The sequence below is a fragment of the Lepidothrix coronata genome, unplaced genomic scaffold (genome assembly GCF_001604755.1).
Source record: "Lepidothrix coronata isolate B3197 unplaced genomic scaffold, Lepidothrix_coronata-1.0 Scaffold61, whole genome shotgun sequence".
Taxonomy (NCBI): domain Eukaryota; kingdom Metazoa; phylum Chordata; class Aves; order Passeriformes; family Pipridae; genus Lepidothrix; species Lepidothrix coronata.
The window spans coordinates 1,841,264-1,864,341 of record NW_016690241.1 but is presented as its reverse complement, the minus strand read 5'-3'; the positions used below and the strand labels follow the sequence as shown (position 1 = coordinate 1,864,341).

At 44.0% G+C, this 23,078-nt stretch overlaps 1 protein-coding gene across 4 annotated transcripts; it reads right to left on the bottom strand.

The window, feature by feature from the left end:
• Nucleotides 1-1,060: 1,060 nt before the first annotated feature.
• AGT (angiotensinogen) lies at nucleotides 1,061-13,834 on the bottom strand. Of its 4 annotated transcripts, none has more exons than XM_017817528.1 (5): nucleotides 10,504-10,762; nucleotides 7,389-8,223; nucleotides 3,606-3,870; nucleotides 3,025-3,169; nucleotides 1,061-2,043 (listed from the first exon to the last, which is right to left on the bottom strand). In XM_017817528.1, the coding sequence occupies exons 2-5, from the start codon at nucleotides 8,182-8,184 to the stop codon at nucleotides 1,852-1,854; spliced, it is 1,398 nt and encodes a 465-aa protein (XP_017673017.1). In that variant the 5' UTR covers nucleotides 8,185-8,223; nucleotides 10,504-10,762; the 3' UTR covers nucleotides 1,061-1,851. The 4 variants fall into 4 exon arrangements, with proteins under 4 accessions (XP_017673017.1, XP_017673019.1, XP_017673020.1 ...); XM_017817530.1 differs by lacking the exon at nucleotides 10,504-10,762 and adding an exon at nucleotides 13,741-13,834 and having other exon boundaries at nucleotides 1,711-2,043; XM_017817531.1 differs by lacking the exon at nucleotides 10,504-10,762 and adding an exon at nucleotides 13,732-13,755 and having other exon boundaries at nucleotides 1,711-2,043.
• Nucleotides 13,835-23,078: the final 9,244 nt, after the last annotated feature.

Below are 23,078 nucleotides of genomic sequence, written 5' to 3'. Positions count from 1 at the left end.
TCAGTGTTTTCAGGGGCTTCCTTTCGGTATTGTCCATCTTTATCATAGAAATGGAACATTTTGTGGTCTGAAGTTTTATTTGTAGCTGATGCTATCTTCTGACTTCAGTGAGTAAATGAGATAACATTTAAGTTAGCATGAACTTTTTAATTACTCTGAAGCTTTCATGCTTAAAGCTATACCATTAGCTGTACTGCATGATAATATGCAACTTACTGTCTTAAAAACATAAATCTGACTTGGAGCAGATTTCAGAAGCCAGAACAAGGGATGTAGTTAGGGGCAAAATCCCAACTGAACTGTGGCAAAGAAACTTAGAAGTGGGTTTATTTGCATCTATCCATCTCTGTATATTTGTAGTTAATTGCTTCTATACATAATACAAGTACAATATTTAGATGTTAGAGCATCTGAAATACATACAGTATGATTGAATAAATACATGGATGCTATATCATAGCACTGGAAATCCTAGTATTCTTGGGATTTGTGTTATTTTATTTATAATGTCATAGCATTTTCCATTAAGCTAGAAGGATCTGTCACATATATACCTCACCAATAGCAAGCTGCTATTGGTGCATTTAGTGCATTAGTGCATTTAGATTAGATAGACATTTGGAGCAACGTGGATGATAATGAACTGCTGTGCTCTATAGAACGCATCTAACATCTTATGCCCGAGAAGTTTGCAGTTATTTTCTAAACGCCATCAGCGCTAAAGGCAGATCTAGAGATGAGAGGTGGAAATCCTTGTTTCACTGGGAGGCTTTCCTTAGTAACAAGGTTTATCTCCCAATTCCTCTGTTCCTAATTCAAGAGTCCTCTAAAAATTTGTGGTTCCACTTTAATATTTCAAAGTCTGTTAAGAGTTGGACTTGACCACTGTAATAATTTTATTTACAAGTAGCAGCACCACATCCACCATTTATACTAATATATATTACTGCCATTAATGCTATTTTTAAAGAACATATGGTTTGGATTTGTTAAAGTTTACAGAACTGGGATCTATCCAGTAGTGTCTTTTTTTACTACAAAGAGGTAATAAATGCCTTGCAGGTTAGGATGTAATCTAAGGAATGCAACTGTATTGGAATAGTAGGCCTTTTTTTTTTTTTTTTCCCTAAAAAAATCAGAGATAATTCTGTCCCGCTCTGAGAATTTATCCATCACAGTTCATTAATGCTACCAAGCCCTATTTTTAGCATTTCCATAGAGTTAAGAAATTAATGTATCCGTCTGGGCTGCAGAAACAAGAAACTTCCTCTAAGCGTGGTTTTGCTTTCAAGGCAAAAAATCTTGTCTCAGTGGGACAAGCAAAGCCTGCCTGTGCTGTTGACAGCTTTTTAAAGGAAAATGTTGCTGATAAAGCTAGAAAATTTCTGTGGATAATTGCAAAATTTTCACTGTAATGTAAAAGGCAGTCTCTCTCTTGCAAAACTGACCAAACAAAAAATTTAAACAGCTTCTTAAAGAATGAAGAGGTCCTTTTCTATACCTTTCTATAGTAAATGCTGTTTGTGCTTATAAAACTGTTTTTTTAAAGTCGATGCCTTGCATTGAAACACTGCCCTGCCCCACTGCATCCAAAAAGGGAGCTGGGAGCAGAAGGGAGACAAAGTGAGAATAAAAAGAGAAGCTGGAGGAAGAGTGTGTCACCTCACGTGAAACTGATGAATGAGGATGAAATGCTGCAATGTGTTAGCTTTCAAAAAGCTGTATTTCAAACACTAACTGCTTCATCTCTAAGTAGAGCACTCAACAACATCACAAAAATAGCCGATGAATAAGAAAATGGTGATGGGAAATGGCATCATTCCCTTCCTTTCTTATCCCCTGTGTTTGCATTTAAACCTCATGCAGAGGGTTTGTTACTCTGCCAAGGAAAAGCATTGCCCTTGACTTCTTTTCCAAAACAGCAAAAAGGAACGGCTTGTTCAGCGTTACATCCAGGTACACCCCATCTTCCTTCTGTGCTGCAGGATCTTCTGCCTGATCTGTTTCATCACTGGTCAGTTTGAAAAGGGCTTTATTTATTACCTGTAAGGCAAAACATACAAGTAACTCTAGAGTCACCAGAGCATGATAGTGAAGAGACAAATAGGAGTCTGAGTGAATTATAAAGCACATGAAGCAATCGATAACTTAGATCAACTGTAAGCAGCACATTACACTCCATGGATGCTTAAAAAAGATGCTGGAGTACTTGTTCTGTAACATGAGAAAAAGCTGTACAACTGCTTGTACACTTGGGTGGTAAGTAATCCTGTTACCCTTGTGTCATGGTTTAACCCCAGCCGCCACCTAAGTACCACACAGCTGCTCACTCATTCCTCCCCTGACTTAGCAACAACTAAAACACCAGTGTATTATCAACACTTTCCTCATACTAAATCCAAAACATAGCACTAACCAGAAGAAAATTAACTACCAGCCAAAACCAGGACATCTTGAAGCCCCTGACAGAACTTCCAAGGGTGGGGCACCTTCTAAAAATAAAATTAAAGGCACTCAAATTATACTTCTGGAATGTAATATGCCTTCTTTTTATGAATTAAGCTCTCCCTTCTTCCCCTTGAGGCTTGAACTCTGGAGCCTTCTTCAGGTGAAGCTGTGGGCTGCATGCATCTCTGTGTTTGTGATTTCTGGGAGTAGTCCCTAAGTGATGGAGCATTATCGTCAATAGCCCAGTAACTGCATCCTCTACTATGTGCTCCAGCTGTTTGAACTGGAGGTAGTACTGAATGCAGTCTAATTTGTATGTACAGGGCCTAGCGCACTCAGATCTTGAATATGCTGTATGCTGTAGTGATGAAATTTAAGTAGTTTAGGGCAAACCTATTGCTGCTGATAAATTAATCTAAGGAATATCTGCATCTTTCAGTCATACTGCAAGTTCCCTGCTAAATATGTCCCCCACATGGGGCTGACTGCTTTGTTCTAGGTAAATTTATTCAGTTTCTGAGGCTAAAACTGTGCAGGAAGCATGCTTTTTTTTAGTGCCAGTATTAGGTACTGTACCTTTCCAATTGTTAGATTGGTGTTGCTTATTTTACTGAAATCTGCCCCCTTCCCCAGCAGTGCCGGCAGTTCCATATCTGCAAGAAGCTCCTGTAGATCAGAGCTGTCTTCTATTCTTAACGCCGGCAGCGTTAATTTAATTTCTCTGCAGAAAAGAGCGGGAAAGAGAGAGGCAAGTGAGTGCTTGTTCTCCACTGTGAAAGCATGGTGTTTGGGCAGTCCTAGGGAATGGGTGGAAGCTGTGAAAACAGCTGCAAGAAGTGCTTTGTATGTGGGGACAGACACCAATGGGTGCCTTGTTACTATTTCCAAGTGTGAACTCACCCTGACTTCACCCTGGGTACTCTATTAAACCCCAGATCATACCACTTCATGGGTCAGCTCTGCAAAGGTACTTGCTTGTTTCCTGGAAATACCCCCAGGTAAAAGGCCCCATCAAAGTTGAGCTTCCTTGAAGTGCGGCCTTAGGGTTTGCAGGGGTTTCTCTTTGTGTTCGGTAGTAAACTCTCCCTGGCTGGATCCAACCCCTGTCAGCAAGCAGGCGGGCCTGTGTGGTGGACCCCAAACCCCTTCATCCCTACCTTGGGGACAGCCGCTGAAGCCAGGCCGAGGACTGCCATGTCAGCTCAGACTCCACGTGCTCCAGGTCACTGCCATTGATGGGCTGCAGCAGCACCAGCAGTGCCGTCTTGCTGATGGGGACTTCCACCACAGAGAAAGTCCCACTGGCATCAGTTTTGTGCTGGAATGTCCCCATGATGGACAACATAGGGACCAAGACATTTGTGTTTGAATCCATCCAGAACTCCTGAGGCTCTTTCAGCTGGAAGGCTTGCTTAACCTTCACTGAAAAACAGATTGAGAAAGAAGAAATTGATTCTTCTTTTTCTTCCCTCCTCCCCTCTGCCCCTTAGCTGGCATATATGTTTGTTTAAAAACAACACGCTGTGCCTTAGAGAAGGACTGTGAGTATAAAATCACATTTAACTACTGTAAACATATGTATCCTCCCTTTAATATGTCTTCTGGTGCATCACAGCACAGGGACCCGCTGTGACCAAAGCTGCTGTATTTCTACTGGCTTTGTGGCCTTTCTTGGGCACAGTGTTTCTGCTTGCTTGGCTGTCTGCTTCCTCGCAGGCTGCCACGTGGCCCCTCGAGGGCTCAGAGGCCTGTGCAGAGTGTCTGCTTGATTTCCTGTCCATCCCTCAAGCGGTGATGATGGCACGTTTGGAAGCACATCCATCAGGGCCAGCCCTTACTGCAGGAGCACCCTCAGGCAGCGTGGTGGACTTGGGAGAGGGAAGACGGCACAAATTCTGCCTGAGGTCTCACCCTTCACAATCTTACAAACCAATGGGGAAGGTTGTAAGCATAACACCAAAATGTTGGTTGAGCCAAGGAGGTTGAACACTTACTAAACCTTAACGGAAGTTTCTTTCCTGGTTCACTAGGAAACCTTGCTCTCGCCTCCCACTATTTCTATGCAGCTTTGCATTTCAACATGTTATCTGCTCACAGCCATAGATCTGTGCTGCTGCCCAGTTAGGCAGATAATCCTGTTAGCATTGAAGAAACAACTGGTGTCAGAGAGGGGGCAAAGATCAGAAATCTCAAAATTGTTTGGTGGAATTAGGGAATTAGGAAAACAGTTGTATATTTTGTAATAAAGAAAGGAACTCCTTCCATTAATGTAATTAATATTGGTACATTAATTAAAATAGGAGCTGGTCCAGCTGTACTCTTAACTAATCTATTCTCCAATAAATCCAGATAAATGCTGGACCCTAACGTATTTAATAGGTAGTAAATGGTTTTGCATAGGAACACCTGCCTCTTAAATGAGCTTGCATTAAAAGAACATTTAGACACCTTTACCTACTCTAACTTCACCAAAAGAAGCAGTAGGTAGAGATGGGAAAGTTGTAAGCAAAACAAAGAATAAAGAAGTAGAGATGTTCACCTGTAATTGCTTTTAAGTAATGTTGGGAAAATATTGCAGAATTGCAAAGCTCTGCTACTGACTTTGGGACTGAGTCCCTTAACATTGTGCCAGTTGAGAACAATGGATAATCAGCACCCCTGCTTTTGAAATGGCTCCCTGCTAGGTGAGGGTCTGGACATCTGTGCTCTCAAATGTATAACTGGGTGGTGCAAACTCTCCTGAAAGTGCTCTAAAAGATGTTAAGATCTTAATATGACTGTTTCCCTCTATAGAAGGTGATAGCTGACACATTGGAAGAAATGGTTTCTTACAGTGAGATCTCTTGCATCAGGACATCGAAGAAGCCTTGGGTTTGGGCAACCATTCAGCAACCATATTAGAGCAGAAAAGAAATGTGTCTACACTGTAGGGAAGATAACTGAAGTGGAAAAGGCTGTCAGTCACAGAGCAAAGATGTAGCTTGGGAGGGTAAAAGAGTACTTTGCAGTACTAACTTGGGAGTACAGAAAAGAAACATTGGACCTCTCTGCTTCAGGTGATGATCTCCATGTTCTGTCATATAGGCTTCATGCTGGCCTGACAAGCCTAAAGAGAGGATGACTTTCTGTGAAAAGTTATGGTTTCTTACTTAGAAGCAAAAAAAAAAAGCAAAAAGCATCTTAACAAATTTCTAGTTAAAACTGAAGCTGTTGAGGATTATCTGTTAAAGACAGTTTAACCAGCAGAAGGTAGAGGTGCTTAAGATTGTGAAGACCCACGGTGCTATTTTTATACATTGCTTTGTAATTCTTTTGTAACTAAAAGGAAAAACCCAAACAACTAAACACAAAGTCTATCAGTGAAACTTGCACCTGATGTTCTGCATTGGATTCTAAATGGCAGGCCCTGCTCAACAGCAAGTCTACAAATATGAAAAAAACTGTGTGCAAGTGAAGAACAGATGAGACCACTGGAACATTTAGCTGTTGTCTTGTATGGATTTCTGTCACTTTATTGATACTATGGCTGTTAATAGCATCTCAGGAGCATATATCATGTTTCAGAGAAAAAAAAACTTAGTTTTTCCTTTCTGCAGCTATAGGGACAGATATCGAGTGTAACGGCATTGGCTGTCATGGTTGCCCCTTCACAGCCAAAAGACAAAGAAAATGCTGAAGTCATCTCCTGTGTTTATTAGAAGAGAGTCACTTAACTAATTCATTTGTTCTTGAGCCAATTTTCTCTATCCCATGTGTGGAGACTGTACATCTCAAGTGCACCCTTCTCAGAGAAAGAAGGTAGTAGAGCTGAGCCAGTGACTCAGACCCTCAAGCATGTGTTCCTAAGCTAATAAAAATTGCAAGATTCCAATACAGAAGAAGACAAAAAACTTTTCTGCTAAAGGAAAACTGATCTTATGACCATGTTCAAGTCTGTAACACAAGAATTATTTTTGCAGTATCATCTCTATGCTCAACCTTACACTGAAGACAAAGCTGATGTTCACAGCTCTCTGAGGAGCTGGGATCAAGTAATGACAGCACCCATGAAAGGCAAAGAAAACCTGATATCCAGTTTAGAGGTAGGAAGATGGAGGCATGAAAGGATTTCATGGGCACCACAACTCTACCTTTAAGAGTAGAGGCCCACTCAGAAACTTAGGGCTCACTGCAAGTTTATTTGAGATACTGTCACAGGGTGGGTAAGCTGTCTAAAGTGTGTGGTCTCTGGTACTGCACTGAGTCACAAGGATATTGGAAAGCATCTCCACTCAGAAGAGAAGGCTCAGTTGTAGTGCAGGGAAATTTCTGGGACAGCAGCATGGAATGACCCTAGGTGACTAAGGTATCGCCTTATTTCTTCCAGATTTGTATATTCTTCCTCACTTCCATAACTGATAGCTTGTTTGGTTGCTTCCTGAGCAAGATGTTGCCTCCAGACCTCTGTTTAATAGCCATTAGACAAGTCATGTCCATTATATTTTTTAGCCTTTCTTGTATCTACCTCTGGCCTTCTACCCCCAGCTCCCCTGTGGAAATACAGGTTCTTGGGAAAAGTATTTCTTTGGCTTCCTTTAAAGCTACTTCCTGATCATTTTTGACAGAGGTGTCTCATGACTTTTAGTTCCTTTGCAGTCAGAAATGCTGCGCAATTGTCTCTCATGCACCTTCCCATACCTTTCCTAATCCTTAGCTTCCCGGACAAGGAAAATTTCTGTAACACCATCTCCCTCCACCTCCTTCCCATTGCCCTTGCTGGCTTGTGGCAGAGTGCAGGCAGGACCCCCAGCACAGTGGTGGGGAGCAGTGGTCCAGCGTTTCATCTGAGCCCTTCCCTTTCACCACTGGCCAGGAGTGACCTTGCTTCCTTCCTGGCAGCAGGGCCACACTGCCTGCCCTTCACCCCGCCTGCTCCCAAAATAAGCAGTGCTGCCTCATACCTGCCAAGCAGACGTCCACCGCAAACAGCAGGTCTGCAGATGGATCGATATCTGTCAGTAAGGACTTGCTTTGGCCCTCGCTTTTGGCCTCCACAAAGGCATTTATTTGTTTTGCTGCCTCACTTGGATTTGTGAAGTCAACAGCTCGGGCGTAGAAAGCATCAGCAGAGTGGAGCAAGTCCTGCATGAACAGTTCAAATAGAGATATTCCAGGGGCAGAGAACAGGCAGAGTGTCTTGGAAAAGAGCAGCTCCTCGTCCCTACTCTTCATGAGGCTTTCGATTGTCCTCAGGCTGGAAAGGAAATTGCTTCCCACTGCCCTGGAAGTGCAGTCAGGGTTTCCAGAGGGGGGAACAAGTCCCAGCAAACCCTGCAAATCAAGTGCTGTTTGATTTGAGGCGCCCAGGTAGAAAGACACCAAGGAACTGTAAAGACTGGTTGGGGACAGAAGCACATTTTGGCCCTGCTGCGCTTTCCGCAGCATGCTGTAAAACCGCACTCCCAGGATGTACACCAAGTCCTTCATGTAGCCTGGTTCCTCCTTCCCCCAGCCATTTACGCTCAGGGGTTCCAACGTGTCCTTGTCATTCAAGTCATCTTCGTAGGCTGGTGTGGTTTGAGACTCAATGGAGACGGGGACAATAGTTTTCATCTTTCCCTCCTGAACCAATTTTTCTGGCTTGTCACAGTCACTCTCGTTGAAAGAAAACAAATTGAAAGGGTGGACGTAGACCCTGTCACAAGTCACCAGGGTAAGGCAAGCCAACAAACAGAGAAGATCTGCTACCAGATTCATGTTGGAAAATTGCCTCCACGGTGTCTGCTGAAAGAAAAACTGAGGAGAAAAGAAGATTGGTCAGCCTGTTTTAAGTACAGTTTCTCTTAATCACAGGATGAGGTGTTAGTGCTGCATTGGACTTACAAAGGTGGGAATTTCAGTATTTAGTGGTGGCTGGTCTGACTCTGTTCCCTGAAAAGCCCGGGATGAGACGGACACCAGTTTCAATGGCAGCAGGTGGGGAAATGCTAAGCACAGATGTGACTCCATTACCCACTGCAGTACCCCAACAATTTAGCATGGCAAGCAATATGGTTGCACAGGCTGGTTAGGCCTGCAAACTAGAGCACTCTAGTTCTGCAAAACATTATAATAATGCAACAACATTTGTTCCTGGGACCTGGTCAGAGCTATCTCTGCAAACTACCACACTGAGTCTTGCTGACACATGGATGGGTTAAGCCATTTTCCTGCTGTTATGCAGGAAGTGGGTTTGGAAACAAGTTCTCCTAAGGTCCAAACATGAAACAATCCTCTTTTGTATGTCTAGTCAGCAAAATACTTGGCACTAGTAGAGCATGTTACATTTTCATAGCCCAGTGCAAACATTCATTCTAGCTTCTAGGCAAACACACTCCAGGCTCCCTTATACAAATGTGCTAACACTGAAACCATTTTCATAACACCTTTTATATCTGAGTACAGAGTTAGAAGGGTTAAGCTGAGTTTAACTCTGCTGTACACACAGTCTTCTCCTGCGGTAAAAGAGCACCTGCTGCTCTTGTTTTTCCTGACAAGAAGCAGAGATTTTTCACTGTATGTGGATGTCACTGGTGTTTTGGCACAAATATCTAGTGCATATTGGGAATGAGAAAGTCATAGGTACACATAAACAGACACACACAGATATACCCACAGACAAATTTTACATTTTTAGAATTCTCACTTTTCCTATATCTAATTTTTTGATAACTAACGGTTCTGCAGTAGCATTCTTGGATTTCCAGTATATGACTTTTAATTTCTGTATTTGAAATCCAAATATGTTGAAAATTATGCATCTATAACACTTATCATTGGCCAAAATTCTGTTATTCAGAGCTGTATTTTTATTCTACTATTAATTTCTTGTTCATTGCAGCTCTGTTCACCTTCTTCAGCCCTTTCCAAGTTCTGCAGAGCTCATTGAATGGACAAAATGCTATAAGCCTTTTGAGCACCGAAGCTCTGCTCTCTGCTTGCATTCTCCAAGACATTTCAAGTCACACCAGTCTGTCAGATATTGTAATTCCAGTAGCCTACTGAGAGGACACAGAGCAATGTCTGTCTCACCAGCACTTTAATTTACAGAGGGTGGAAGTGTTTGGGTTTAAATCCAGCCAAAGACCTGGCACTTTCCCAGCCTGATTTACAATGTATAAACATATTAATTCCCTTGAGGGGTCCCCAAGTGTTTTATGCCTAATAATACTCCAGTTTGCAGTATCACTACTCTCTTACTCCTCCAAAAACTGAGATGTGCAGATGCTTGACAACTAGACATACCTTGCAAAGTGTGTATGCCTGCTCATGTGCACATCTACATTCTCAGGCTTTAGACTCTTCTAACAGCTTGGTTTGAAAATGGAGTTTCACATAAGGCCTGAAACTGTTTGCTCCCCAGAGGCATGAAAGGGAGGACCTGCTGTAGATCTCTGGCCCTGTGCCTTCATCCAAGGATTGTTCTACCCCATTGTGTCCCACCTCATCCTCTAAGTTATTTTACAGGCAGCACAGTTCTGCTGCTGTTCCCTCTGCTCCCTGTCCTCTTTTAGCCTCCCCAGCCCAGCTGGCAGCAGGTGACCAGTTAAAAAATTATCTTTGGAGATGCCTTCCCAACTTCATCTTCACAGACAGCCCATCCACTGTGCTAGTGAATTTCTAGACTATGTGATACATTTTTGATATTGGGACAGCTCAGGAAAATGAACCAAAAAGCCACAGATTAGAAGCACTGCCTGCACTGTTCTCTCCATATACAATTCTTTTGAGGCATTTCCTAATCCTTCCTGCAGTAGCAGGGAGGGTCACTCTGTGCCACCCAGACAGGCTGTGCCATTACGTGCCACTGGTGCCCAGCGGTTACTTCCCTACGGCTGCCAGAGCCCCCAGTTCAGCTCTTTTCTCATGAGCAGAAGCAAGAGGAGCAGTTCTCACTGCCAGCACTTACGCTAAGACCCATCTGTGGAAAGTCTGCCTGGTTTATTTCCCTAAAGAAGGCAGCCCCAAGCCCTTCAGAAAAGCATGAACACCTGAGTTGAAAACTAGCATTCCAAGAAAATCCAAGTGCTTACTTGCCTCTGTCCTGGTGTGTGAAGCCCTTCCGCTGCCCCTCCGACACTGTTACCCCTCAGGCGAGCTCCCCACAGTACCTCTTCCCCTTGGGGTGGTGTGACTGCAGGTGGATTTATGCCCTTTCTACCGGAGGGCCCTTTCTACATGTCTGCAGCAGCATTGCGCAAAGCTACTTTACATCACAGGCTGGGGGGCTGAAAAAAGTGAGCTCAGGCCAGACAGGGCCCAATGAAACCTGAGCCCAGCTTAACACCAGCTGTGTAGAAAGTTCCAGGGATGGATACACAACCTTTAACCAGACCCAGCACACCTGTGTAGCCTGCAGTTACACATTTACTAAGACAGACACAGGCGTTTTACTATGCAGAATAACTGATTATAGGAGCTGAAAATAGCTCATTTTATGCCAGGCTGAAAGGAATGCAGATTTCTTTGTACGTATATTTGTTGTACAGTTGGACGAGATTTTTGTCTTCTTGGATAAAGCACCTTTAATCTCTACCTTGCAGCCTCGGTACCCATCAGTTTGTGAGGCATGTACATTATTACAGAGTAAAGTGACTAAGCTCTCCATTTTTACCCTTTCTTTCCCTCTTGATCTGTCCAGAATGTCAAAGCTTTGTTCTTTTTCCTCTTCAAAACAAAATGTGTTGGAAAGGAGAAGATGAAAGCCAGATGGATAAGGTTGCCAGAGCTGGATCATAGAGATTTCACCCCTCTCAGTCTCAGCCTTCCAAGTCCTATTTGGCAAAAAGGGTGGGATTTAGAGATCTTTCTGCTGCTTTTGAAACTATCTTCCAATTTTGGTGTGCCTCTTCTTCCTCTTTAAGCAAATTAACACTGAATCAAAACAGGGATAATGTTTAGATAGTTACACTGGGTCTCGTTCAGTGCCCCTGTTATGCTTAGTAATTAAAATCCCACAGCTATAACAGGAGTAGGGCGGATTTGTCATCTATGCTTTGATTTTAGAGGGACAGTCAGGCATGATTTGTACTGCAGTGCCCAGTTACATGCTGGATTCAAGGAGAGAGGCTCTAGAGACCGATGTTTTCAGTGCATCTGGCCAGTGGAGCTGGTGGAGATAAAGGTGGAGACAGAGACAGCTGAGTCCTGCCAGCCCAAGGGCTGTGTGCCAGGTGCCTAATGTCAAAGAGATGGGAAATTTCAGTCTCTGCAGTCTTGCTTTTCATTTAAATAAACTAGCTTTGCTCTAATGAGGTCTGAAAGTGGTTCTGAGCCCAGATTTGTATGAGATGCTATCATGCACTGAAGGCTTAAGCAAATAGCTTGAAATATTCAAGGTGTTTTGTCCTCTTGCTGCCTGAGTATCTCAGTTAAGGATGCTTCTGGCTGCAGAACAGTCTCTGAGCATTTGTACCATCTCCAGACAGGTATAAAATGCATGCAGCTCATCTATGTATATAGACAATAGGAGAAGTAGTTCCTCCGTGAAAAATGCATTTTGTTCAGCTAAATGTTAAGAGAACAAGATACGTTTCAGGTTGCAATCCCCCTTCTTTCCTCTCTCCCCTAGAGAGTCCTTTCTGCAGGCAGGTTGGGGGAGACAGCTGGTCCCTTAGAGGCCAGGGGAGGTGTGGGTGGGACACGAGCACAGGCTAAATCTCTATCTCCAGCACCATCACCCATGCGGGTTGCCATGAGGCACTAGGCATCTGCAGCGTGCACAAATGGCCAGACAATGCCAGATCTGTGAGCTATAGCTGGTCTGCTGTATCCTCCTAGATGAGGCCTGAATACAGGGAAAAAGCAAACCCAGCCTGGCTGAGGCCACTCTCTGTACTAAGGTTACTCTCTGTATTGAGGACACACAAATGATGGCTGTTTCAGTGAAGGGTCCTTTGTGTTCTGTAAAACTCTGAAAAGTATCCTTATTAAAAAGAATTATTACCTTTGACTAATAAGCTACAAGTGATGCTAATAACATATAGTACAGCTGCCAGACTTACATGTTTGCTGTGGACAATAAACCCTGGAAGGGGAAATCACAAAACATGCAGCTACTGTATTTTTTTTTTCCCTGAAATCATTATGCCCCTGTGCTGTAGCACCCTTAGGGCAGTGTTGTTCAGGTATCTCCTACTTCCAGCTCCCCTGCAGGTCATGACCAAGCTATGCTGCAGCTGGTGGTCTTCTTTTCCTATAGGTACCAGCCCTAAGTCAGGCATCCCTGGTTGCAGGGGATGTTGCCCTGCAGAAGAGGGGGAGCAGGAGGCACCTGAACAATAACTCCAGCATGGTAGTTTGGTGGCTCTGTCACATAAAACAAAGTTCAGTTTAGTTGAATGTTCTCAGGTTTTTCAGAGAAGTTGACCTTTGGGTCTCTTCTGGTGTTTGTACACTCAGTTCTATTGTTTTCTGTCAGTAAAAAAATTGTCAGTGTCCTTGAGAAGCACTCTTCCCTGCCCTCCTCCCCCCATCCATAAATTCATCAAATTATAATACCCAGCTTTCTCCAGAAAAAAAGTTTCATGAGGAAATATTCAATGTCCTGGTTTCACCACAGTGCTCCTCCTGCTTCAGACCACCGGGAATTTGGCTGGCTTCAGTAATGAGGGAGAACCTTTGATTTCACCTTATGTTCATGCCCTACTACAAAGCTCAGACACAGCTCTCCCCTCATTTGCCAATCGCTTATGCTCACTCAATTAATATTCCCCTATTAAGATGCATCACACACTAGCGCACTTCTTAGATCTTTGTCTTTTATCTTCTAACAGTTTCTACCAAAGGAGAAGGTTTCAGACTATGGAGAACATAGCCTGCCACACCCACAACATATTTTATCCTAGTAGTATGTAATTACAGTTAGTCTTTCATTTTACTTCTGAGCCATTTTTAAGCAGGAGTGCATGAGCATTATTCCAATTACTAGATGTGGATTCTGTTGTGAGGCTTTTTTCTTATTGGGTTGGCATGGTTTTAGGAATGAGCGTGCACTTAAAGATAAAGCTTCGACTTCAGAAAGAAGAGTCTCTATCCTGCCCTTCAGCTCTGTTGTCCAAGGATTTTGTCCCCTAAAGAGAGCTGTGCCAGAAAACCCGCTTTGGGCCAAATTCGGACAAAAAGCTTTCTGGCAAAAAGGAACCAAAGGTGAAAGAAAGGCTGTTCCTACAAGCATCCCCTGTGCAAAACTAGCTCATGGCCCACACATTTCCTAATGAATCTCTCCCTGCAACAGCCACAATAAAGGTACAAAGAAACATAGACCTCTCAAACCTGTTCTTCAGCGATGAGGTTCGTGCTCTCCTTTTGCCCCACTCTTTGCAATTTTGGAGGGGTACTCTGCTCCCCCTTTTATACCCACTCTTGCATAAGACGGGCCCGCCTCCCTCCCCCCCTCCTCTGCCCTCATTTCTCTTCAAAACCTGCCTCTGTTTTTCCTGCTTGTTATTCATGGTTGCTGCTGAGAGCCAGCAAAGAGGGGTGGAAAAACACTGGTGCTGTGGTTATGGGTTCCCTCGCAACCGTGCTCAAAGGGATCAGATCTCCTGGTCAGCCTTATTTTTCTGAAGTGCTAATGTGGAAGCATTTCCCTGCCTCAAGAAAATTTCTCGTTGATGGTGCTCTAGTACTTCTTCTTGTATATACTGCCAGATAGGCTTCAGAAATTTTAACCCTGGCAGAGGAACACTAACCCTAAAGCCAGCAGCACGTAATTTGGTCTTGAATGGGAAAATTATTTTGTCTGAGCTAGAATTTCGATTGATTCGTTTGCCAAAGAACATTGCGTCTCCACTCTGTCAAAAAGTGTTCTCATTGATCCAGATTGTTCTGGGAAGAGCTATATAACATTCAGTGTGTGGAGACAATAGTAAATATTTTATTCTGGTTCATTTAGTTTGTTTTCCAGTTTTCCCAAATTTTGCTTTGAGACCTAACTCAAAAGGGCCAGACATACTTCTGTGATGATGTTCTTGTCTCCTGCGAAGTTGGAGTCCTGGAGGAGGGATAATAAATTACTCTGCTTACAGCCTCCGACTACAGACCTTCACATGGAGTATTCTGAGCTTGATTTGATATGTCTGACATACATAGATTATGAGTAAGTATATGGCTAATTTAGAAATAATACCATGTATATGGTCATATATAATTCATTACTAAATTTGAGGTTTCCTTTTATTAAGCCTAAAAGTTCCTTAAGTGAGAAATAGGCCACAAACAGTTGTTTATACAACTTGTGGACTGGCATTGGTAATCCTAAACCTCTACACCCCATCAACATCCATATAGTTTCCTCTCTCATCTGCTTTGGTAAGGGAACACAGCCTGGGGTCTGAATAAAGCTTCAAATGGAGAGGGCAAACAGGCACTGGGAAAAGGACAAGGGAGGAGAGGAAAAAGAGGATGCCTGTGTGGGAGGATCTGACCAAAGGAAGATCAAGGACTATTGCTTCACTGGCTGGTGCGCCACACCCCACATGTGGCAGTCAGTTGTAACCGTGGAAGGACCATTGTTTGCGAGACCTCCAGGAAAAAACTTCGTAGAGCAGTAGAGTGCCTGTGGAGACCAAGATGTTTCAATTTGGAAGAGAACTGGTATGGGAAGTATAAACGTAAAATGATGAAGGTGAACAGAAACTCCTGAATCAGTCTTTTGTAACATTGCCAGAACAGTGGGTTCCCAGTAAAATCATCAGACAAAAAATGTAAATGAAAGGAAGGGCTCTTTTTCATGCATGAACTGCAGAAGGCACTGCCATAGGGTGCTACAGAGACCAAAAGTCTTGGTACAAAAAGAGATCAAATGAAATAACAGAGGGCATGGTCTCTGGCCTCTGCAGAACATGACGGTCCAGGTGTGACTGCTGACTTGGGAAATCTCCAGACACTCAGCTAACCTGACACTCAGCCTCAGCATTGCTGGGATCTGTTCCTGCGCATAGAGCGTTTAGGAACGTACTACTATCTCTTCAAAATCAACATAAGCCCTGGAAAATATATGATTTCAAAAAACTGTGGGCAGGCTCTTAATATTAATTAGCCACTTTTCCATTTTTTTCTTTTTTCATCGGTGTACACGTACTAAATGGTGGCAGAATTACTGCACTGAAGTCTGAAACGTTCTCTATCTCTTGCCAGACTTATGGGCTCTGTTCTCACTTCAGCTGCACACAGAGGATTCGGTGGCTTTTTCCAGAGTGAATAAGTAAGGAAGAAGGAGTACCACTCTGGCAACACGTCAGGCAAGTTTCTTTACATTAGTAAACCAATTTTCCCCCCATTCTGTGAAAATTGTGGCAAGCTGCCATGGGCCTGATTTTGTTTGTTTATTTTTGCTATCTCTGGTGTGGAACGGCTGTGTGAAATAATTTTTTAACTGTTTTAATAAAACAGGAATAGGTTTGCCTGTGATTTTTCCTGTGTTTTCTCTGTATACCTGACCTCTGCCCTTGCTAGCTTAAACCACTTTTCTGTGAAAGCTGCTGGTGAGCATGAGGGATGTACTCAGCTTGCCCAATTTTTTGTGTAAAGAGGATTGCAAAAAAGCTTTTCAATAATAACATTCAAAGTACAGATGATGAAAGAGAGAGATTATCCTGATTCTGCCATGGGTCCTCACAGCAAGGAGCAATGGAAAACTTGGTAACATGGTTCCCATAAACCCCAAGGACCACATGTGCCATCCCTGTGCAACCGCATCCAAATTGTCCCCAGGGCACTTTACACAATAGTTGTTGTCTCCTAGCCTGGAAATTCAAAGCATAGCCATAGAAAGACCTTTGGAAGATGGAATATCTGTGTTCCCTGCACAAACTCAGGTTCTTCTTCATATTCTCCCCAGCCTCCCTCAGGACACCTTCACTCCTCTGCCTGCAGCTACTTGCCCTGGGTGGGCAAATATTTGCAAACAGAAGGACTCCACTATTTTGGCTGCTATTTGGTGTTCCTCCGAGAAGACTGTCTGTGGTGGTCTCCTCCCTCACTTGAGGAGTGGTTTTAATCATATACAGTTTATGCATTCATTAATGAGAAACAGATGTCTCCTTCCCCGCTGCAGGCATTATGGGACTCTTCCATTTTCTGGAGTTGTAGCAGGTCCCACTTAGCCAGCCAGCTACAGAGGCAAAACTGCAACTCTCTTGGGCCAGCAGCAGCAATTTCCACTGCTCCAAATGTAATCTACAGTACAAAAAACGACAGACCCTTTTGCGACCTAAGAGTGAGGCTTTCAGATTTGCTTTAATTTGAAGGGTGCACAACTGACAATAGTGAAGTGTTTGGCTACACTGGATTCACTCCTGCTCTCACATCCTGGTAGTAAGAAGAGAGACTGAGCCAGGCAGCCTTACGTTAAGGCTGCCCAGTTTATAAGAGGACCTCTCTTTTCGTGGCTACTATATGGACTTACCTCCTTCAGGACCAGCTCCAGCCCTGCCACGCAGAAGTGGGAATCAACTTCCCACGCTAGCGCCCATTTGGAACTATTGGCCAGTCTAAATTTTGCAGCGAAAGGAGAATGGGGTGCAGCCAGGCGCTGATCCAGCCGGCTGCAGCGCCTCAGGGACCGCGGCAGATCCCCGTCTCCTTAGCCAAAGCTGCCACCGTGCGGAGTCGCCTCCGCATCGCTGCTCCTGGCTCGGCTGGGGCTGTCCCAGCCAGTAACATTTGGAAATGTTATTACCTTACTGCCCTTTGGCAAACCAATAATTCTGAAAGCAAGAGGAGGGGAAAGTTAAATTTATACCCAGTGATGGGTTTTTTTTGTTTGTTTTGTTGGTTTTTTTTTTAACAGGAAATAATAAAAGAGCTCGTAATTGAAGTTTCTGGGGTTTCAGTAAGTGGTAAAAATCAAATTTCTTGCAGATCGGAATTTCCTGCTCTTTTGTTTTTACTGGATGATTTTTAAGCAAAGGCTCAAATATTTGCTGCAGTTTTGGGTTTGTTTTATTTTTACTTTGCTTTATTTTTCTACATTTTCTGTGCTAACTGTAAAACCGTGAAATAACAACTTAGCTTACTGCTTGAAGAATAAATCTGAGGAACAGTATGTTGAGCCTAGAATATTCCTAGTGAGAAAAGAATTAATATTGCCTCCTGGCAACACATCCTGATGAAAGCCCCTGAAAACCCTAACTCCTCCCCTCAAAAAAAAAAAAATCAATGACTATTCTTACAGCTATTCTCCCAGGAAAAGCTGAGTTCCCTTAGGGATTGCCTTGATTCAGGGGGTTGAAGACATGCTGCAACTTGGCTCCTCTCCCACACTGCCACTTCGTGTTTCACAGTCTAAAGAAAAAGAATAAAAATAATCTTAAAAGCCCTCTTTTGTTTGTAAAACTGCCACTCCTCCAAAGTAATGAATTAATGCAGCAGTCTGTGCTTAGCTCTGACAAAAGCCTGGAACAACAGCTCGGAAAGCTGTGCTGTTTGGCTGGGTAAAGTACTTAGATGGCTGCCTAATGATATTTCAGCAGCCAGCACAGATAATGTTGTTATTACTTACCAAAGCACACAAGAAGACGTTTCATATTTCTTTCTAGGTGTGCAAAAGGGATTGTAGCCCATCAAAGATGTCGGGCAGAAAGAGGACAGGCAGAGCAGAGCTGCCTCCCGGTGCTGGAGTGCTGTAAGCATCAGGGTAACTTGGGCAAGGTGGGCTGTGATGTGGGAGCTGCCTCATGGGATCATCCCCACTCAGGGCAACAGCTCAGCATCCTCCTACCCTCGGCCCTGTGGTGTTTCTGGGCCAAGTCAGCATTTCACAGCTAGGCATGGCAGTGGGCAGTGATGGCAAAACTGTAGGTAGTATAAGCACAGATTAGTCCTAAGACTGCATTTGGGATTGATGCCTCTTTAGGAGAAGAACCCATTGCTATTGCACAGCACAATAAAAGCAGCCAGGCTGTGGCCTCTGGCCGCTCACCACTACGCAAAATGATAATGAAAATTCACTGTAATTTTAAGATCCTCCTTTGAGTGAAATTTTGATATCCTGCAAATCATCAAAGATATTTTTTTCCTCTGATCAGCAGGATTTTCAAAGAGCACTTCTTAAAAACCCTCCCCTTGATTTTCAGTACCCTTTTTCTCACTGCTCTCTAGCATTTTTCATTAGGCTGTCCATAATATTTTGTAGGGACATCCAGTCCTCAGACCATCCTGCTGACCTTTCTCACATTCCATCTCTTTGCCTCACTTCTGCCTCGGGAAATGAGGGAGAGAAGGATGCTCTAGCCCCCCTGTCAACTCCAGAGAAAGTGTGTATTACTTTATTCCTAGAAGATGACACAAATGTCCTTAAAAAACAAGCCCCAAGCTGGACTCAATTTTATCCGGTCTCAGCTGTTGTTAGAGCAATAGATCATGTCCCCAGTTAGCAAAGATGTGTGCAGGAGCATGTGCAAAGCCTGCCAGGCTGCAAGCCACCCGGCAAAAGTCCATGCTTTGCATTAGAGCCAAAGTAATGGAAAGTATCAGAAACAGCACGGTTTCATGTGACTGTGGCATTTGGATTCAAATCAATGCAAGGTTCAGAGGGTGCCAAGCAGTATGAAACGAGACTAATCTCAGAGACAGAACAAAGATGTTTTATATAACTTCATACAGATTCAAAGGAGGAAAGAAGGACAGAGAGTTGCTGAGCTTCACAGATGGTACCTCAGTCCACATAACATTTACCCTTAAAACTTTGCAAATATAAGAGAATGATAAAACGACCTAGACAAAACAGGTTACGTCCCTCAAAACCCTGGAGAAAGAGCACAAAAATTAAATATTCTAACTTAAACCAGTCCCATAGAGAAGGTTACATGACACTGAAGGGGCGTAGCCAGCAGGCAACAAGCACTGGAGAATGTGGGGTCAGTCAGGTCAAAGGCTACAGATAAGCCCTCCAATGTTAAACTGTTGACAGGGCATGAAGTTTAATGACAACAGGGTTATGAAAGACTTAATCAGGTTGTTGTCATTTGAATAACCAACTTTAAATCCTTAATGACCAGAGTCTACCTGATATTAATGGGGAAGGAATTATGTAAGTGTGACTCAGAAAAAGCACATGCCAGATGCCGAACAGTGGGGGCTGAAAGTCAGAGCTGTAGCACAATGCTAAGAGAGGAGGCCAAGGAGAAGTGGAAATCTCAGCTGTCTACATTAAGCCTTTATGTCACCTTCTATTCCATGAGTTATGCTAGAAAGTGAATAAGAGCCTCTCTTAGAGTAAAAGCAGTTCAAACCACAGAAAACCAAATCAGACTTTCTGCCTTCTTGAAGAAAATAAGAAGATCCAAGGAAGTCTGACTCAGTAGCAGACAGAAATTACTCTGTTCCTGTTTCTATCAGCAGTAAGTGTGCCTGAGGTTCTGCTCTTTGCAGAAGATGCTCACTCTCTGCCAGATACACCAGTTCTACAGTATGATGCCCCCCTGGCCCCCTCTGTTGGTGCTGTGAGATCAACAGTCTGCCTAGGCACGAAGGTGATGCCTGCAGGCAGCTGCAATTGCGCTGGTGTTCGCGCTCTCTGAGTGCTTTGGAGACATGGCTGAAAGTAATGGATAAAACTCCTGATGTTTCAAGAACAATGGTATCTGGAAGAAAACAGTGTTCAGCTTTAACATATGTTGCTAGCCTGTGCATCACTCATGCTGTTATGCTGTCACCTTGAAATCTTGCCTGGTGATTATGGCCTGTAGAGAGATCTCTGCAGTCTGCAGGAGCCTAATGGTGTCCAGAGCTGGCCTGCTGGGAATTAATTGCATTCGATCTGACAGCTCTCTCTTGGCCAGCAGCGCTTTCACACGCTGGCAGGCACTCACTGACTTCACAGACCAAGGACAGACCTGCACTATTGCCCCTGCTGGGAGGCGGCCAGTGGGCTGGAAACCTACAGTTCCCGAGACAGTGTAATCAAGGAGGAAGGCCTTTTTTTACTCAGGGCTGTCTTGTATTGCTTAAATGTCACAATATGTCTGCTGCAACAGCATGCCAAGCGAAAATGTACACAGGCTGGTGTTGCAGCCTCTCATTGTCTGTGTTCACCTGCTGTTCCAAGGAGTGTTAAAATACACCCTGCTTTTACTCAGGGGACCTCAACACTTAAGGAGCAAAGATGTTCTAGGTCAGTGGCTCAAATCCTGCTCACCACTCTCCTGAGCAAGTAGGACCATGTTACTGGTGTCAGTAACAATCACAGGACTTGTGCTGCACTTTCCTCCCACCCTGAGTATCTGCAGAGAGCACCAAGTGGCAGCAATAACAAGAGTCGTCTTAGGGGAGAAATGCACTCTCACTGCTTTCAAAAGGGGATTTAATGGTAAAAGAGCAAATCTGCTTAAAGTCCTTATAGAACTCTGGAGTGGGGTAAGTATGTAAGTTAACAAAGGTTTGTTTCTGCCCTTCCAGACCTAAGAGCCTCAGAGATGAGCCCATGATTTGTAACACTGACAGGTCATGTATTGTATTCTCATGAGAACTGAGACATTTTATAAGTGTTTTCTGCTCATTCCTCTTTTTTCCTCCTGCCCTCCCCAGGCACCATCTCTCCTGGGCACTTTTAGTGCCTTGACACCAAGGCTGAAATCTCAGAGATGTGAAGCTGCCCTGCAGTGTCATGACCTGAGGCAGCAGGGCAAGGAGAGGGAAAAGCTCCACCTGCCCTCAGGGAGAAAGGCTACAGCATGAAAACATTCCTTATTGCACGCCAGAGTGTTCACATAGGACAGAAACTGCATGAATTCCCCTGCAGCAGGACAAGCACCCCTACAGCTCAGCCCACAAATTTTCATATGCAACTGAAGTCTGAAAAGAAGAATTCCTTGAAGTGATATATGGTTCCTTTCCTTGGGATGTAGCAGGTATGGAGACCGCACGTCTAGGGTGCTGAACGTCTCCTTCCCCTGTCAGCCTGTTACTCTGGTGTACGAGAATGTGCCCTGGCCTACACAGAAGTGTTGTGGATTAAGTTCCTGTTTTTGCCACTGGCTGAATGTGGGATGTTGGGAACTTCATGTCCCTAGGCTTGTGTTGTCACTGAAATGCCTTTCACCTGCCTTAGCCCCTTAGGGTGGGGTTCTTCTCACTGGACTATATGCACTGAATAGCTGGGCATCTACTCTAAGCTAGTCCATAACGGTCTGTCTACAGGCAAACGAATCCCACTCTCCAGTGGGATCTTACATATGAGTACACAGTAATTCACTTTCTGGAAGTTCTGATCTTTTCACTGATTGTAGAAAAAGCTGAGGTGAGTAGCTTGGACTCTATTCTCCAAACCAAATGTTTTGTCAAATGATGGCCACATTTGGAACACCAGGCCTGCCTCTTCTCGCACATTTGGACAGCATCCATACATTCGAACAATGGGAACTTGGTCTCAGCAGGGAGCCTGCAGACATCAACAATGGATGCAATTCTGGGCAATAAACATGGGAATATATGCTCTGAAAAAGAAAGCTTTCCTCACAGGACTGCTGCGAAAAATAACAGAACAGAAAGGAACTAATTCAGTTTCACCTAATTGGTCTCCATAAATCACCTCTTGGCAGCAAGCTCAACTGGTCCACCAAAGGACCAATTAAAGTAAAGGGAGGCTGAGTGCTGTTTGTACTCAGGGCTGTGTTTTGCATTACAGGAACTCTAATTTGTTCCAAGAGGGTGGCATCTCCACCCTTTCCAAGCAGAGAGGAATATCCATGTCTGTTTGACATGAGCGTTATTCCTTCAGAGCATCCACGGCGCATTGTCTGGCATCCTCTCCAGCACAGTGTTTTACTGTCTGATGTGAGATATGATGCTGAAGGTAAACGCTGGTTAGCAGAAGAATCACAGAATCTTTTAGGTTGGAAAAGACTTCTAATATCATCAAGTCCAACCACCAACCAAGCACTGCCAAGTTCACCACTAAACCATATCTCTAAATGCCACATCTACATGTGTTTTAAATACCCCTGGGGATGGTGACAGCACTTCTCCGGGCAGCGTGTTCCAGTGCTTAACAACAATTTCCATGAAGAAATTTTTCTTAATATCTAATATAAACCTTCTCTGGTGCAACTTGAGGCCATTTTCTCTTGCTCTATTGCTTGTTACTTGGGAGAAAATACTGAATCCCCCACCTGGCTACAACCTCCTTTCAGGTAGTTGTAGAGAGTCATAAGGTCCCACTTAATCCTCCTTTTCTCCAGGCTGAACAACCCCAGCTCCCTCAGCCTCTCCTCATAGACTTGTGCTCTCAGCCGTTCACCGCTAATGGAGACAAATGAACAAAGTCATGAAACATGGAAATCAGCAACAAGTACATATGCATTTGTTTTTAAAATCCTATGTTACAGTGCTCACAGAACTCCTTCAGCCTATTAGAATCCCTCCTCATGGTAACATTTTCTGACACTTTTCCTGTGTTTGCCCAGGACACGCCTTGCTCTGAGTCCTCCCCACTAGCTTTCAACACCCCTCCTGCACACACCCAGCCCTTGCCCCATGTCCAGACTCCTGCCAGCAGAGTGGCTGTGGCCACCTCTCGGCCCTGCTGTCCCTCCTGCATGTCATCCAGTGGGGACAACACCTGCCCAACAAGGCAGCCCTGCCAACCAGTAAGGCGAGGCTGCTCTCCC

Coding starts and splice junctions, on each gene's coding strand:
- AGT (XM_017817530.1), bottom strand. CDS start 8,184: ATGAATCTGGTAGCAGATCTTCTCTGTTTGTTGGCTTGCCTTACCCTG. Junction 3,871..7,388: donor GGTGGACGTCTGCTTGGCAG/GTATGAGGCAGC, acceptor TCTGTTTTTCAG/TGAAGGTTAAGCAAGCCTTC. Junction 3,170..3,605: donor CTTCAGCGGCTGTCCCCAAG/GTAGGGATGAAG, acceptor TCTTTTCTGCAG/AGAAATTAAATTAACGCTGC.